The sequence below is a fragment of the Athene cunicularia genome (genome assembly GCF_003259725.1).
Source record: "Athene cunicularia isolate RWA chromosome 4 unlocalized genomic scaffold, athCun1 chr4_part3, whole genome shotgun sequence".
In the NCBI taxonomy this organism is placed as follows: domain Eukaryota; kingdom Metazoa; phylum Chordata; class Aves; order Strigiformes; family Strigidae; genus Athene; species Athene cunicularia.
Window position 1 is genome coordinate 12,041,195 of NW_020799100.1, and position 18,115 is coordinate 12,059,309.

At 42.6% G+C, this 18,115-nt stretch overlaps 1 protein-coding gene across 2 annotated transcripts in view; it reads right to left on the reverse strand.

The window, feature by feature from the left end:
* The window catches only part of ENOX2 (ecto-NOX disulfide-thiol exchanger 2), a 51,416-nt gene that overhangs the window by 24,201 nt on the left and 9,100 nt on the right, over positions 1-18,115 (reverse strand). For both annotated transcript variants that reach the window (XM_026848514.1, XM_026848516.1), the window contains exons 2-4: positions 13,600-13,740; positions 10,316-10,447; positions 5,227-5,382 (exon numbers count right to left, since the gene is read on the reverse strand). In XM_026848514.1, coding sequence (XP_026704315.1) covers positions 5,227-5,382; positions 10,316-10,447; positions 13,600-13,740 — 429 coding nt within the window. The remainder of the gene's footprint in view (positions 1-5,226; positions 5,383-10,315; positions 10,448-13,599; positions 13,741-18,115) is intronic.

An 18,115-nucleotide genomic window follows, 5' to 3' on the forward strand; every position in this document is an offset into this window, starting at 1 on the left:
AGAGTGTCTTATTGCCAGTGAAGAGCACTGCTTCTGAAAAACTCCTTGTTTTTCCATTGGTAGTTTAAAGACTGTGCTGTGCTGACAGAGACCCACAGAATTCTGCAGGGCTCCAACACAGCAGCTGGGCTGGGCACGCACTGTGGAGAGAAGCATGCCTAAGGCTGCACTTACACTCCTACCTTCCCCAGTTTGTAATTTCTGTCAATTTTATACTTGAGAATTTATCCTTAATGCTTTACAGGGTGGAATGCTTCTCACTCTCATCTGGCAGCAATCACAGCACATGGAATCTGACTTATTCTTCTTTGAAAATAACGAACCAAGCAAAATTTGCCAGCAGAGTAGGGCACAGCAGTCTCAGAAACACCAAGACCAGGCGAGCACTTACTGCCAAGTTGCTTGTATTAACCTGCTGCAGCCAAGCTGTGCCATATGCTGGTACCCAGGGCAGAGAGCAGAAGAGGGGACTGTGACTGTGCAGCTCCTGCTGATCCCAGTTAAGTGTGAACCAAGTCAGGGGTGCCCTGCTCCATTCACCATGGAAAAACAAGCCATTAAAAGCTGTTAACTCATTTCCCAAGTCCACCCCCAAGTATTTTGTGGTGAGAAATCCAGTCTCATGACAAGCACCAAGAGGCAGATGTATTAGTGGGTGTTGAGTATCTCTCTTTTCTTCATATAGAAAACTGAGAGACTTGGCCTCTTCCCCTGTACCAGCACCTCCCTTTTCTCAAATCAGTCAGTCTAGGGGAATCATGAATAAAGCAAGATGAGCCCACGTCACACTGGTAACACTGTACTAGTGCTACAGCCTCCGTTCCCACTAAGTTGGCTAAGAAATCAGTCCCTGCAGCTTGAGGACATCAACTTTGCAGACATGAGCTTTGCTGACAGCATGTATGGGCTCCTGTAAGCCTGTACATTACTAAACCTTGGTTTTGCCAAGAATTATGTCCTTGCTCAACCTTCAACAGCCTCCCACTGCCACTGGCCTGCTCAGAGTAGTAACACAGCGTTACAGTGCCACAGCACAACATTTTGCTCTAAGGATAACGTGTTGGGTCATGTGCCCTTTGGTTTTCTAAGTCAAACACAATTACTTGCTGTACTGCAGACGCTCATGTATGAAGGAGCGAGCAAGGGCCCAGCTAGTCTGGAGATCACAACAAAATAAACTATCCCCATGGAGTTCATATGTTCTTCCCAATAGGGAGGCAGAGTTGGTTGCTGCTGCAATTAGTAGTTAAGGGGTTAAGGCACACATTTGTCTAACATGCCCTTTGCAAGCACAGCCCTGTCCTGCTAGCCTCCCAACTGGACAGCATGGAACGTACCAAACCTCGCCCCATGTATAAAGGATACCGAAGGTCCTTCCTAAATCTGTAAAGCACAAAAACCCAAGGGAAGCCCAACTGGTCAGCCCTGGCAGTGCTGCCCAGACGGGATGTGGACCCAACACCTAACTTATGGCAAGGTGCGTATTACCCAGTCTGAGAGCAGCTTGCACAGTTCATGTTTTTCATGATACATACAGCAGAGAAAAGCATCTTAAAGTCTACAAGTAGAAAAGCAAGCTAAACAAGAGAAACGTTAATTAAGGAAGCTCAAAGAAGCAGGAAGAAAGTGGTCTACTCCGTTATGAAATCCTCCCTCATGCAGTATCTGACTCAGCAGAAGAAAAACTGCTGAGCGTGGGGGAACGCATCCGGGGCCACAGAAAGATATGCCACCAGAATACATGGTTAGACAGAACTGCATTTCATTTTTACATAAAGGCGTGCTCTGAAGGCGCTTCCTAACAAAGAGTGCAAGCCCACTCACCCCAAAGCAGCATCAGGTCTCACAGTGATATCTGGTAAAATACTGACAAACTCCAGGCTACAGCCTGGCTGGCTGCTGGAATAAAAATATTAATCAGCCTTAAGGTGAAACAGATTATCTAATGGCCACAACAGTTTGTTACTAATTACCAGCCCAGGAACTAGCTTCATGCCCTCATTTAGCAAATCAACTAAACTCTGTCTTGCAACTGCACACACTTCAGACTTACCTGCTCAAGCTACACCTACACACAGAGATCTGTTCTACCTACGAAAAACATGTCCATGTAGATATCTGAGACAACTGTCTAGGTTTCTTTCATGGCTAAGGATGAAAACAGGCTCCTTCAGAAGTATTGCTTTATCTTGCAGATAGATGCCCAGAATAGACAAATCATAACCAAATACTGACCTCTCTCCTTCAGCTGTAAAGGGAGTCTGGAAAATTAATCCAGATAGTAAACACTTATGCTGAGGTGGAACACACTTCAACTAATTTTAAATACCTTCAACATAAGTTCTCCCACAAGCTAGTACTCCCCTTATAATCATGGGACAGCTGGGCAGCAGAGCCTGGGGAGATGCATCTTCCCCAAAAGCTGACAAAAATATTTTCTCATACCAACTGTACCAAACTCCACCAATTGCTCTCCAGTGATGCCAAAGGGGCTGCATGCTCCAAATCAAAAGGTCCATGGTGAGGACAGCCTAGAAATAAAGGTAAAAGTAGGTTCACCTAGACCATCTCAAGTTTCTTCTGAGTGGCCATTCCTGGCAGCAAAATTTGTCAGGATTATCCTGACAAAGATAATGACGAAGTTGGGCAAAATCATCTCTGCCATGGAAGTATGTCACTGGGGAGAAAACACAAGCAGTTGAGTGTCAACATGGGATGCCTGAAGAGTCAAAAGGATGAAGAACGATTAACTAGGGATGAAAAGCTGAACTGAAGCTGAGGGATAAAGCTTCTTGTCCAAAGGGCCTGCACAATTAAAATCCTAACAGCAAAACTAGCATTAGGATTTATGCTTCCTTCTTTCTGATCTCTGGAAAATAAGAAAATATTCCTCTAATTTCCTGAGACAGAGTGACTGAGGTCTGCAATTACCTGTTATCTAGACTCTCAGGATGGAGAGACAGGGTCTTCATGCTAACACATACATACCAGAACATGGCAGAACAAAACTATTCCAACACCCTCCCAGAGGCATATGGGACTGTGATGATGGGGTAAGGCCAAGGTTTTGCCAAGCACTCAGGAGGTATTACCATTGGGACTGGCACTGATGTCCCACAGCTATTTGTTTCTGCAGTTGCCACTTTGGGCCAAAGGTATTAGTGCACTGAGAGAAGAGACTGAACCTTCCAATCCCAGCTCCTTTCCTTAGGGATGGTCTTTGCAAAGGTAGTATTTAATCCTGATTTTCTTCCCGCTCTTCACAGAATCAACAACAATAACAAGTTCCTAAGCAGTGTCCATCTGGACAGCCCAGCTGGAGCAGGGCAATGAATCAGGAGGCAAAGCACAGCCCTCTAAAACAGAGAGGTTTTAGCAGTTTGCCAAGAACAAGCAACCTGTAGAAAAGATGCAATCATTTTTTGAAAGCAACTGACCAAATTTAAGATGGTTTTCACATGGCAGTCTTGACTGTGGTCTTTTAATAAAGACAAACTTGACTTCAAAAGAAGTTCAGCACTGTGCCAAGCAAGGGTTAGGGAGGTGACGAATTTAGAAAATGCCAAGCTGTACAAAAGGAGAAAAATAGGGAAACAACTGCATTTGTTTCAGTTAGAAACCTAAAAGAGAGTACTTCAACCTGTTAAAGTAGGACGTGGAACAAAATTATTGTTGGAAGAAAAATGGGCAAGCTCCAAACGAATCAAGGCAAGAGCATGTACAGAAAGGACTGAAATTAGTGGTACACCTTTGTGGTTCAGTGGTGAGATAGTAAAGAAAAAATAACAGATAAAATCAGAAACTATGACCACAGAGTGCTTAAGGAGTGGACTTGGATAACACTAGAAATTTTTAATATGCTAAAAAGACATAATGATATGAAGAACCCTATAACTATGACATCAAGTTTCTCAGATAAAAGCTGAAGAACTAATGTATTGATAATGATACTGCAAATGACAAGTCAATACATTTCATCAGGCAGCTGAAATTCATGGGGCAGTAGTTTTTAAGTATTAAGGATGTTAGAGAACACCTAGTGCTTAAATAATCTTGATAGTAGCAGCCACAAGCTGATCCACCTTAATTGAAATAGAAAGCTGGAAAAGCAATGGTTTTGTTGTGGGTTTTGTAACTGAAGAGGCTTTTATTTCATAGCAGCTTTAAGAAATTAAAGGAACTAACCAGTCTGAAAAGTTCTAAGGTCTTAAGTGTAATCAAAGCTTCCAATAAATACTGGGACCTTGTATGTCAAAGAAAGAAAAAAAAAATAGAAAAAAGTGTAACTGGATGAGCAATCATTCCAAAAGAGACTTCAGCAATACACAGAGAGTCTACAAGAATCAGGAAAGGAATTGATTACTACAGAAATGTACAAGTCTGAAGGAGAAAGAATGTGGGCAAAGTAAGGTTTGCCCAAAAGAAAAGTAATCAAGACAATCTAGAATCTTTTAATGGAAATTAATACAAGTACCAAGAAATGCCTCAGACAGAAAAATCCCAAACTCTAAAACAAAGACTGGGACAGACTGGATGTTAAGTACATAACCAATAGACTGTTCTAACAGCAATGGCTACAGATACCCTCCAGAGCCAAGAAATTAGATGTCCTGCTTATCTCTCTCATACCTACATTTTGTTGGCTAGCTCACCTCCATTTTTCCCTGCACAAGCCCAGCCAGCGCTGGGTTTTGGCCCCTCTGGTTTTTATTATAGAAATGTGGAGAAAGAGTCAGTCAGCCAGTCTAAAGAGGAGCCTTGTTTCTTGCTATAGCCTGGTGAGCTCTGACTTATTCTGTCTTATTTCCAACTGTCTCTGCTCTCCTCCCATCACATCCTGCAAAACCCAGAGCACTCCCACCTCTCAGCACAGACCATGCTGGCTGATCCAGTCCCCTCATCTCCAAGAGTTCGCTGTCTTTGAAGCCTTAGGTAATACACCATGAAGATTTGAGTTCAAAAAACCAGGGACTGGAATGTTTTCTTCCCCAGCCCATATAAATCTAACAACTGAAAAGGCTATCTACAGAAACGGCAAATATTCAGCAAGAACAGACTTTTCCTATTGCTCCATCACCTGCTTGGCAGCCTCTAGTGCCCCAGAGCTGCTATGTCCAGGCAATGGTGGCTCTTCGCTCATATACACTTTTTTTTAAATACATATACACACACAAGTATTCCTATGTAGCCAGACAGAAACAGGAAAAAACAATAATAGACAGTTACGTGGGTTAGGTGGGAAAAGAGTGCAGCTTTTGCAGTGGATGATCTCCTTCACAGCAGGCATGTCTGGAGGAATGGGAGGTGGGACTATCCCTAAGCCTGGCATCATGGGGTTGATTGGAGGGATTCCAGTCATCATTCCCAGAGCAGGATCAAAATCTAAAAGGGGGAGAGAATAAGAGAGTCAAGAAGTGGTTTGGGTTCATACAGTAACTGTTTATTCAGACAGCAAATGGAGTACTCTTCCCACATGTGCCAGTGAAAATTAGCTGAACAGAGAGAGAACATCATAATATCAGAACTTTAGATTTTTGCCCTTAAAACAACTTTTTAAAAAACTATTTAATTGTTGATTGACTCAGCCAAATAAATCTTCTCTGTTCAAATAAATTACTTCCTTTTCTCTGTAGACATTATCTCCCATATAGAGTCAAAACCTTCCTCAGTAAGGTTTATTCACATAAAGAAATCTGTGGCATATGGAAACAATGTAAAACCTAACTAAGTTGGGTTTCATTAAGTACTTTAGTAGCACAGACAGCTTGTGACACAGGGTTAAGGGCATCACCTTGCAAATTAAACAAGTGTACCAATTACAGCAGCTAAGAAGGTACCAGAATAATTCTGGGTAAAACGCAGAGAAGCATTTAAGGAAACACCTTACTGCATGCCTTACCCTGCTTAATTTGTTTCTAGGCTTTAGTTAGCACTCTGACTACATATAAGTAGCATTTAACTTTGATTTTGCTCTTAGATTTGCCTCCAATGCCAAATAAAACTAAACAGAGCTGACAAAGGAGGGGTATTTTAACTGTTCAGAAGTTGCAAATGCTGGGGAAGCAATACCTGTAGGCAATCAAAATCAAAACAGTACACCTAGATGCCTCATGGAGAAGGCACATGAGTCTGAGAATGCCAGCAGCTAAGCTGGAAGGACAAGCAATGCCAGCAGAGCCAGTGGCACTATCAGGGCGAGGTCTCAGGAAGGACTCCCTCCTGCAAGTGCACAGCATCCTCTCTCCCTCTACCACCACTACTCTCTTTGCAGCAGAAGCAGGTCTGAAGACCCAGGCCATCCCAAAATACCACAGGACACTACCACAGAATTCACAATCCCAAGCACTACAGAGCATTTGTATCTGGCTGCCTGTTTCAGATGTAGACAGATAAAATTAATTTTGCAAGGCACAGACAAAAGTAGCAAATAGGCAGAATGCAGTGGTACAGAGGCATCATTTTCTTTTGATCCTAAGCTGGCATCATTTCAGATGCTATTCATATCCCTAAGGCAGGCAAACGTTTTTGTACTCCTCTCTCTACAACCACTACTTACAGTAATCCAAATGCAAAACAACTTTTAGTGTCCAGACTGGATGTTTGATTTTGGTAGCTGAATTTTGTTTTCCTTTGTATTTTAAAATATTTTACCTGGGGCTACATTTCTATGCAGTTTATGTACCTTGTTTTCCTTGCCCAATTTGGATTTCCTTGCACTTGGTGCAAGTGTTGGTGTTCATTTTACACCAGACATGCACAGTCACATTAAAAAACACAGATCTGAGGCACAACTTCTGCCATGAAACAGGTGTTTCAGAGGAAGGCATAAAAAAATCTTCCTGTAGTCAACTGTGAAACATGAATGTAGGGATACATGTGAATTGTATCCTTATCCATGGCCAGCTGATGCTGGGATGGCCTGGTCTAGGACACCTGACTTGGAAAACATGACATTAAAGTTGCAGAATTTTAATATTTAAACTTTCATTAGTAGATTTCAGAGATGATACCATCAAAAAGATCTGACAGCACTGTTTTCAGCTATTTTATATAGTATTTTCACCTGACTTTAAAGACAAAAAGTATTAAAAATTATGCAACTCTATCTTTAGTCAGAGTCCCATTCCACAGCACAGGCTCCCTGTGATGGCACTACATGACTCCCCAAAACACGCTGCACATGTTTCCGGAGGAAATGGGCTGTAAGGAACAACAAGAGTTGGCCTGAATGATCCAGGCCATACCTGCACAACTGCTGTCTCAGGGACATGGAGGTCTTTGACCTGGGCCTTGGCTAACAGGCTTGGACTGGGAAAGAGAGGATGGGGAGAGGCCACTCCATCCCAGTTCTCTGCGGTTTAAGTTCACATATTGACAAGTTTTCCTATAGCTGTACTTCAAAACGTCAGCAGGGAGCAATCTGGACCTTGCCCACTGCTGTGTATCAAAAGCAACTGGGAGGAAGAGGAATAGCCAAAGCTCTCACTGCTGAGACAGCACAGAGGATGGGAGATACAGAGCAATGGTGTTCTGTTGGAAAATGCAGAGACCATTGGAAAACCATGTGTTAAGAGTTCAGGATCCCATTTGTCTCCCCAGCACAGTCCGATACAGATACAACCTCAGTGCTGGCAGCAAAAAGGGCAAAACAAGGTACATTTCAGCCACCTCCCCACCATCCTTGGCAGGGTGGTGGCTGTTCTTCCCAGCCCTACAGCTAGACATGCCAGGGGTCACACTGAGTTACCTGCCACATGTCAAGGACACGCAAGTGAACCCACTGTCACAACTTTTGCAAGACTCTAAATTCAGTCTCTTCAGGTTCTGTAATTCTTCATGCCAATGAGAGCAGTCTCACCTTGTCCTGGTAATTTGTTACTGCTTCAAGGTTATTTGACAAGAATTAGGATGGATGCCAATCAGAGAAAATCCTTAGTGCAGGAACAAAGGAGCTTGGGGAATCCAAGGGAGAACGCCAAGATGGGTGTTTCTCTGATTAAGCAAGACTTATAGCTTTCTAGGAACATGAATGGATACAAACATCAGAAGCAAAAGAACTAGCAGGGTAATGAAGTATCACAATGAAAAGTATAACGTGCCTATGCAAGACATCCTGGTTTCAGCTGGAATAAATTTAATTTTACTCCTAGTAGCTGTTATAACGCTGTGTTTTTGATTTAGGATGAAAATAATGTTGATAACATGCTGATGTTTTATTGTTGCTAAGCAGTGTAAGTCAAAGACTTTTCAGCTTTTCATACTACCCTGCCAGCAGAGGCTGGGAGTGCACAAGAAGCTGGGAGGGGACACAGCCAGGAGAGCTGACCCAGAGAAGCCAAAGCTGTGCTCCATACCATATGGCATCATGCCCAATATATAAACTGGGGGGAGTTGGCTAGGGGGGCACTATGGCTCATGGATGGGATGGGCATCGGTCAGCAGGTAGCGAGCAACTGTACTGTGCATCACTAGTTTTGTATATTCTATTATTATTTTCCCCTCCTTTTCTGTCCTATTAGACTGCCTTTATCTCAGCCCACGAGTTTTACCTCCCCCCAGCATCTGCAGGGGGAGAGAGAGCAAGCAGCTGTGTGGTGCTTAATTGCTGACTGGGGTTAAACCATGACACAAGGGCAAACAGAACCCATGGTTGTTGGATTTGTGGTAAGCCCCACTGTTTACTGCTCAGCCAGCAACGTGCAAGACAACTTGCCAGCTTGCATAGAGATCTGCTGCTTCTGTTAAGAAGCTGAGCCCATGGCTACAGGCCAGTTATCCCAGAGGCTTAAGAAGCAGATTCAGGAGAGCCAGTCTCCATTTTTAAGAACAAAAAAAAAGAAGAAAAAAAGTCCTCAAGGACTTTAAAGAGTTCAAAAACATCAGGCCTGGAAGGTACTTTTTGGTGAAAACTATGATAACTTTTTTTTTATACAAAGCTGACAGTAGCTGGATGGAGTAAAAGGTGCTGTGCATTCATTTTAGACATTGAGGTCCTCTTAAAGCATCTCGTAACAATATGCTTTACTTCCTCTGTAGGAACAGAAATTGGCTGGTAAATTCTTAAGCATTTTTAGACATTTTTTACTGTGATCCAAACTTTAGTCCCACACCTTCCTTTCTGCAAATACGGACCAAAGCACATCAAGCTTCCACTGTCTCTCAACTTTAATAGAGACTATAGATACAACTGGTCTAAACTTCAAACCATTACTGTGCTTGGGAACTGATCCATATTCACCAGAGCATCCTGCTCTCTTGCAGCCAGATCAAAAAAAAAAAAATTTCCTCCTTCTAAAACATTCTGAGTGCAGACCTTCTGATTTCAAAAGGATCAAAATGAACATCACTCAGAAGCCTTCCCCTGTTCTTATGGGGGGAATGGGAGACTGTCTTCAAACTTGTGTGCTCTCCTAGTACAGACTTCTACTGATTTTTACTTGATAGAAACATGTGAGCAGGAGAATGACATGAAAACACCCCTACAGCAAAGACAAATGCAAAACAAGGCCTAGGGGACAGAAGAGTACAGACTGCATGCAAAACTTAGAGCAAGTTATGTGATGCTGTTAGTTAAAATACAGTATCAGCTGCACAACAAACTACATACTCTATGCCACAAGAGCAGAAATAGGATTGTAGAGTGCTGTCAACACAGACACACCCTCCCCAGGTGAGCAGGCAATTATTCAGGCAGGGGACAGCATCCTTCAAGTGCTTAATGCAGTTACACACTGAAACAGTAATTTCATTTCAGGATTTTGATGCACAGGCATCCTGCACTGCAGAGAAACCAGGTCCAGCACAGCTCTGTTCCTACAGGAGCTCCTTAACGAATCCTGGATAGGATAACTCACCCATGCACATCTACTCCAGACTACAAGCTGCTCATTTCTGGAGCAGAATCCTCCATTAATTCCTGCCATATCCATTATACTGCCCTATTGCTTTCTTCATCTCCCTCCCACCCTTCCTTTTAAAAAGTTCTAGTTCAGCTCAGAATAACATATTATTTGATATGACTGGTTTCCTGAGCTCTGCATGGGACCTTCCTTCTGCTGGTCCACTGCAGACTTCTAGAGGTACCCTAAAAAAAAAAACATTGTTTGCATCAAAAAACACATATTCTCATTTCCTCTGAAATCGGTTTTAAAACACTGGCTTCTAAATAAATCACTTTCAGACATTAATGCATTTCAAACACAGCTTATTAATATTTTTTGTACATGGCAGGCATTTATATAAGTCAACTGAAAAAGGTTCTTTCCAAAGACACATTTGAAAGCAAAGGTGGGCACAGTCAGATAAGCTCACATACCAGGCAGGAGAGGCTGTCCTGTCATCCCCATGGGAGCCATCCCTAGATTGTTCATTGCAGTGGCCCAGGCAGTTGGGTCTGACATTGGCAAGCCCATCGGAATGGAGTCGAGGCTTAAATTTCCGCTACCATCTGTTTAGAGGGGGAAAAAAGTGATTAAGAGCCTAGTGCATATCAGAACTCTTTTGCAGAGCATACATTGTCCAGCAAGGCTCTGCAGTATCAGCATCCAAAACTAGATTTGAACCTAAGACATAGGAAAGAGCCAAATTAAAAAAACAGTGCTGTCCTCCTCAAGCAGACATTTCACAGAAGCAAAGTCTATGAAAACACTTCCTTCCAAGAGCATCTAAATTATGGTTTATCCATTAAGTCAACAGCCTTAAGGAGCCTTAAAAGAACACTGATGAAAGGTAAGGGGTGTGCTTTGATTCCTCCCAAGAGATTTATGAACAAAGGACAAACATTCATCAGGTATAAACTGTCATAACTGTAACTGAATTTAATAGAGATGACCGGTCTGTTCTGGCAGAGTACTTCCACTGCCATTTGAAGACATTTCTCTTCTACTCTAAAAGGGGAAATGAAGCAAAGAACAGTGTCATGATGCTGACATGATGCCAGTGTCATTTACTCAACTCAAGGTCTATCAGAGTTATCTGGCAATCCAGGTGGAACCATTAACATTACACAAACATCTGGCTTAAGCATTCAAACCTTCTTCAGTAATTTAGCTGGGTCAACCATGCCTATAGCTGGTTACTTCCATGTACCACCAAGACATATGCTTGTTCTTTTTGAATGTTTAGCAAAAGGTTAACTCCACACAGAAACAAACAAACAAACAAAAGCAACCCACACACAAACATTTTCTTCAAGAGATCTGGGCTAAGCTTGAAAATCAGCTATTCACTATTCGTCTGTCAATGTGAGAGCACACAGGCTACCAGGTCAGATACAAAGAGAGAAAGAGAGAATACCAAAACAGAGAAATGGGATTACTGAGTTGGCAGTTGCTAGTTTCCAGGAAAGAAATTAAATCAAAAATTAAAAAAAGGAAGCACCAATACGAAAGCCCAAACATCCAGGAGAAGGCAGCAACACAGCGAGATCATGGATCATCCCACTGCTGAAGGGTGAAAAGCTGAGAGCTCCCGTGCTCTCCAATAAGTGTCTGTCCAGGAAAGACTGCACCAGGGTGACACACAAAACAGTGCTTCACCTACCTATCCCAAACACACCTATACCAGCCCAAACCCATATGTACTATTCAACAAATAAGATCACTGCATGTTACTCAAGTTGTCCAAGGCCCTGGTCTCAGACCTCTGTGTCCAGATACACAAATGAAAACAACATTTTGATTTTGGATCACAATGTGGGCAGCTGAGGGTTGAGCCAGAACAACCCACAGGCCTCTGCAAGGCTGCCCTGACCACAGAAATCCTGCCAGCAGAGTCAGGGTACTGGAAGTTACTGTGTTACAGTGCACTGCATGGCTCAGCCTGAAGAACTTGCATATTCACCATTTCTGATAGTAACGATCAAATTTTGATGCTTAAAAAGCAGATCTGTGCTCAGACAATCTAGCACAGGAAAACCACTGGTTGTTTGTGTATCCAGCATGTGCAAAGAGGCACGAGACATTTCAGGACCTCCAGATGTACAAAGGAAATATGCAAAATAACAAAAGGAATAAAACCTCCTGATCCTACCAACTTCGAACAGTACTAGATGTCTCCTCATGGGCAGGTGACATTCCCAGGGGCTACAACTACATTATCTGTACTCGTAAATTGACTTGTCTCCCATCAGCTGGGATATATTTGATAGCAGAGAGATGAAAACCACCACCTCCTTCCCAGAGGGATAAAGGACATTTCCTCTAAAGTCCTCCTCCTCCTGCCCCTCCAAACAGGCCTCACATCTGCATCACACACCTCTGGGAGCAGTACCCAGGTACAAGGTACATACATTTGGAATGCAAGATACTCATATGCCATCAATATGTTTCTTGAATCCCAAGGGAAACACTCAGGCTATCATGTCTCTGAGGGACCCCTGACATTCATATCTTCTTGGTACAGAAGAGGGACACCACAATTCTGTAGCACATGACATCACACATTGCAAACCTGAAGTCACAGTTACGTCTTCTTCCACACTTGGACACAATCTCCATGAGGAAATGAAAAAGCAATCCTCTTGCTGACTGCATCACAGAGGCAACAGGATCTCAAAAATAAGTCCTGCTTTGGTTGCAAGGAGATATCTTATGGCAATTCATCTCAGTTGAATAAAGAAATGAAGATGTAGAAGAATGAACATGGCAGACATTCGTAACTCAAAGAAGCTCATCAGAGATAATCTAGAGAGCAGCTGCAGAAGAGTATTTTCTCAAAGGATTATAAAGGAGCCAGTTCATTCAAACACAAATGATAAGGGGAAGAACAGGAAGGGATGAGACACATTGGAAGGACAGGATAAGCCCTCGATCAAGAGGCTGAGCTCCACACTCCCGGTGGAGCTCTCCTGCTCTCTCACTATCAACATCTCAAAACCATTATTAAGCTGTGCTCTAAAGTTCCAGATTTCAAGTTTCCTTTAAAAGACTTTTCTCTTAAGAAAACTGAGTTGGAATTTCTCTCTACCCAATTACATTTCAACCTCTCCTTCTGCAACTGTATGCTTTGCACATTGCCTTCCTCAGTGAGAAGGCCTTCTGCTGCAAAACAGTGAGAGGCACCTCTGTCTCTGGTCCAGTCTAGTCCTTCCCTGCCTGCACATAGCACCTCTGTGGATACCAGCTTCTTAGATACCAGCTTCAGTAAGACTTCTAGATCTGATATTATAACATCATAAGTTATTATGATTCATTTAACAATTTACTTTTATTACATTATCTTAAACATGAATGTCTTCAGGCTGCTCTGCCTTATTGTGCTTTTTATTATGGTCATGATTTTTAATATTGAGATATTGTCCAGTTAGGAAAAAAAAAAAAAGATAAATATACTGGGACAAATATACAGATTCCACAGTGCTTTAAAAAAAAAAATACAAAAGTTGCTTTTGTTTTGCACAGAAACAGCAATGAGCATTGACCCAAAGCCATACAAGCATGGAACCACAAACACTGGTCTGACTGCGAGCAGTACCAGAGCACAACTTCATTTCCATCAGTCCACCTTCTGCTTTAACACCTTAGCATAGCAGCCAGTTTTGGTCTACACTTACGTGGACGCCTTCTCTATTGCCAACCACCAAGCTGCTACTCAGCTCACCTGGAGGAACATTTGTTCTCTTCCTCTTCTTGCCTGGATCACTTCCATTCTCGGCTGGGCTTTCCGACACCTGCGGACCAGCAGCACTGCTGAACTGTAAAGATTTGTTGCTGGCAGGATCAAAGGACAGATGGTTTAAGCCTAAAAGAGAAAAATACACTCAGAGACTTAAATTGGTTTGTGATGCTTCAGGATGACAGTAATAAGAAATGCCCAGTCCCAGCTACAAGCAGCCCTTCAGGCCCCTGGAATAATTGTGTCTCTGTTTACTGTCCCCAGCTATGCCTGATCTTAATGTTACACTGATACTACTTTAAAATATTACTCAGAAACATTAATCCCAACACCCACACAAACCAAACTGCTTGATACTGTAAACCAGGGGTGCATCTCCCATGTTGTACAGTATTTCATGTTTGGAAACTCAGAGGTCAGAATTTTTTTTCTATTTCTTCCAATCCAGAAATACACTTTTAATAGCTTCTTAAGTTTCACTCAATTTGCCACCAGTTGTGAATTCACCTGGAATTATATACTAGAAAAAAAAAACAAGGCACATCTTAAATGATCTTCAAAAACATAAGGTGCTATTGCAATTTTTATTCAAGAAGTCTGGCAAGCAGTTGCCCCTCTTCATAGCAGAGGAAGGGTACTCTGCAATGCGCATCCCTAAACAGGGGAGCTCACAGACCCAACTGGACCAAACTCCTCCTCAGTCAAGTGATGGAGCCACTATCAGTCCAGACAAATTTCTTCAGCCTCAGGGCTCAAGCTCCCTCTCCTCTACCCCGCAGCACAGGAGAAGGTTTTCCTTTGTGGGCACCAACTTGTCTCTTGTTCCCACTCCACCTGCCCCCAGCACAGGGCACAGGCTGACCAGTGCTGCAGGAGATGCCGGCAGTGCCTCCATATGCTCACTTTAGTAACAGCAGCACTCAAAGACAGAGTGCCTTGAGTCCTGTTGCTCAGAGTTTGTTATTGATAGAGCATATCTACCGATGAGTTAGGGTTACTCAAGAATAAATTTAGATTGAAACATATAAATTAAGTAAATCTAAGGTAAACATGTAAGACCAGAACAGTTAAGATGGTGTGTACCACTGAGACCTGATGGTACTCTGCATGTCAGTTTTAGACTCATGTATTCATCTTCTTAAGCACCATCATGCACCTTAGGAGCTGAGATGCCCCACAATCTTGGATAACAACATAATTCTTTATCAGGGAGCGTAAGGATACAATGAGGGGTGACGGTTTTACACTGAAAGAGGGCAGATTTAGATTAGATATAAGAAAGAAATTCTTTCCTGCGAGGGTGGTGAGACACTGGCACAGGTTGCCAGGAGAAGCTGTGGCTGCCCCCTCCCTGGCAGGGTTCAAGGCCAGGTTGGACGGGGCTTGGAGCAACCTGGGCTGGTGGAAGGTGTCCCTGCCCACGGCAGGGGGGCTGGAACTAGGTGATCTTTAAGGTCCCTTCCAACACAAACCATTCTATGATAACTCACATTTTCCAGGAAGGATCCTGATGGAGACGCCAAGGCCCATACAAACCATGAAGACCAATATTAGGTTTCAAAAATAGTGCAACTTTTAAAATATTCACTAACTGTAAAGCATACTCTGAAATATCAAGTAACCAATAGTTTGAATATTACTGAAAAATTACTTAGCTGATTACTCAGATAATGGTTTTACATGTTTCCTGGACAAACATTCCCATCCCAATATATGACAAGTTATTTCAGTGTCGAGCCTGAGTTTCACAAGAAATACTCAAGCATGTGTTTACCACATAAGTAAAGAAAAAGCACCATTTAAAACATACCAGTAAAGAGAAATATGATGAAGCAGAACAAAAGCTGTAAGCAGTAAATGCTGGCTGGTGTGAAGGCTTTCGCACTGCCCCCAAAACATCCAAGCACTGAAGTGACATGGAGCTGAAGCCTGGATGCTCATGCTCACGCAGCCGGGAGAGGCGAGCAGTGGTGTCAGAAGTCATCTGCGTTTGAAGAGCATCCACTGCACCAGGCACAGCCTGCTAACACCAGAGCTCCTGTGGTCCCCAGCACCAGGGTCCAACATCAGCCCATGAGCCTGAGGCCTCATTGCTAACACTTGCATTCTGACAGGTCACAACCTCCAGAAGCAAATCAGGAGAAGACAGACTGGTGCACTTGCAATGTCTTGCTGTCTCAGTACAAAAGACTCCTATAACTACTTAAACTGTCAGTTAAAAAAAAAAAGTTGCAGGGGAAAACCAAATTGCCCTAATGGACACATGTCAGAAGAAAAGGAAGCAGAAGAAAACCGATAAAGTGAAGGAGCAAGCAGCACAAGGAAGAACATCCGGTTGTAAATTCTAATAGCCTATGGTCCTGCCAGTCTCCTACAACCTGTGGTCCTCAGATGGTTTCTTCTCTGGAAACAGCTTCTTTGGAATGTAATTTTTGAAGTTCCCCCACTTGGCTGACCAAAGTTGCAACTACCTTCAGCAGCCTCTTCAACACCCCTGAGAAGGTGCCTATATCTCCACCTTCTACTTCTAGGAGTCAAGGCTAATTAATGTGGGCCAAACCTCACTCAAGGCACATTATCAGGAGAGAAACTCAGAGGGGAACCAGAACTGCCACCATGGGAGCAGGAAACCTGGATTTTGGTCACTCCTCCCATATTCTCTTCTGAGAGCACCCTGAGTACAGTTTCACGTGTCTATGAGGAGCTTTGAAGCCCAGAGTTGTTTTCCAGTATCATCCTATGAAAGCCAGCTAATTGTTTAAATAGTTACAAGATGTCCCCTAGATGATCCTAGTCACCCTGTAATGAAAATCAAAAGATTGATAGGAAAACTCATTACTGGAGGAAGAAAAAATTGCAGAGGAACAGAGCTTGCTGACATGGTAGTCAATACAGTGGAATTAGGGAAAGGAATAAGTTTTTTCGACACAAGAGGCATTTGAATGAGACAGCTTTAAAGGAACGGACAGTTTAGAAAACCCACATTTGAGAAAATATTGTTTGGAGCTTTTTCAAAGACCACAAGAGAGCATTCCCAAGGAGAAATAAAATGAAACTACGGAAGCTCAACTGTATGGCTCAACAAAAACAAGGCAAAACCTGTCCACTGCATCTGATTTGGGATGCAAAGGAAAGCAACCATCGCAATTTCAAGTCATCTCCCACGAAGTCATATCAGGGTCAAAAGGCTTTAATAGAGAATTCACAAAACTGGGCAAGACTGGGGGTCTCCAGTGGGTATCATGAAGCAGAGCAAAAAGGCAAACATATCCTTAAGCAACCAACCACTATATAAAGTAAGAAAAGCTAATTTTGCAGATTTGAACCAAATAGGTCTGAAGAAAAATTGTTTTGCAGCTTCCAGTGTATTTCCTAATTCGAGGTATTACAGCCATTTCAGAATAATTCTGTATTAAACCATCTTAGACTACCAACCTCCACAGTTCTGTGGTGGACAAATTGGAGGTGATGGTCAATTAATTGCATTTACGTGCCAGCAGAATGCAGTCCCAACCATTCCTGCCTCTCTAAAATGGTCTGCTTCTTAAAACTACAAGTAAAAAGAAAAAAGTACTTTGTAAACAATTCAAAAATTACCAGAGGCTTCAAACATAGAGCTTCAACTATGCAATCAATCACAGCAAGTTTTAGACAGTATACTGCCCTTAAGTGAGCACTGAGTTCATTATACCACCTCCCGTCATATTCAGCACTTTGCAGGGATGCAAGACTGAAGGGACATTAGAATACCCAGTTTGATTTATCTTTGTCTCAGCAAACTCACTCTGAACACTCAATGGAAAACAAAACCAAACAAAAATAAATAATTTGTGGACCCATATAAAGTTATAAAAATAGCTACATATCTGCTAAGGTTTGCCTACAGTTCCTGCAGCAGGGGGAAACTGGAACTACAGGAGTACCAAAGATGACAATTATGCCATCTCAATGCACTGATGGACCAAGGCATTTTTACCAAACCTTTCTCTAGGCACACTGCAGCGTCATGATTTCCTATGCTAGAGGATTCCACTTCCAAGAACTTGTTAATAAACATGGTTACTGTGTACGGCTGTAAATAGACAGAAGTGGATACAGAGAGCCTGAAGGGGCTCTTCTCTTAGCTACTGAAAGGTGAGAACGCAAGAAGCGGCCAAAAAAATAAGTACTATTCGGCTGGCAACAACAATAGTCACGCCTGACTACACAAGATGCCTACAATGCTGTTTCTTAAATACCCCAAAGTCAAAATACCACTGAGGTCACAAGGGCTCAGGAAAACAAATCTCAAATGTAGCAGGTTAAAAATAGAGAGAGGCCATGCACAGCAAAGAGATACGGAGAACAGATAAGGAGCAATTGTAAGATTTACCTCTATTATTACCCAACTGATGGAAAGGCAACATTAAACTTGAAAGTGTGTTTTCTCACACTTGGATGTAGGGAAGGACACGGACAAGCAGTGATGCAGGTGGACACTCATACCACCAGGTCCAAAATG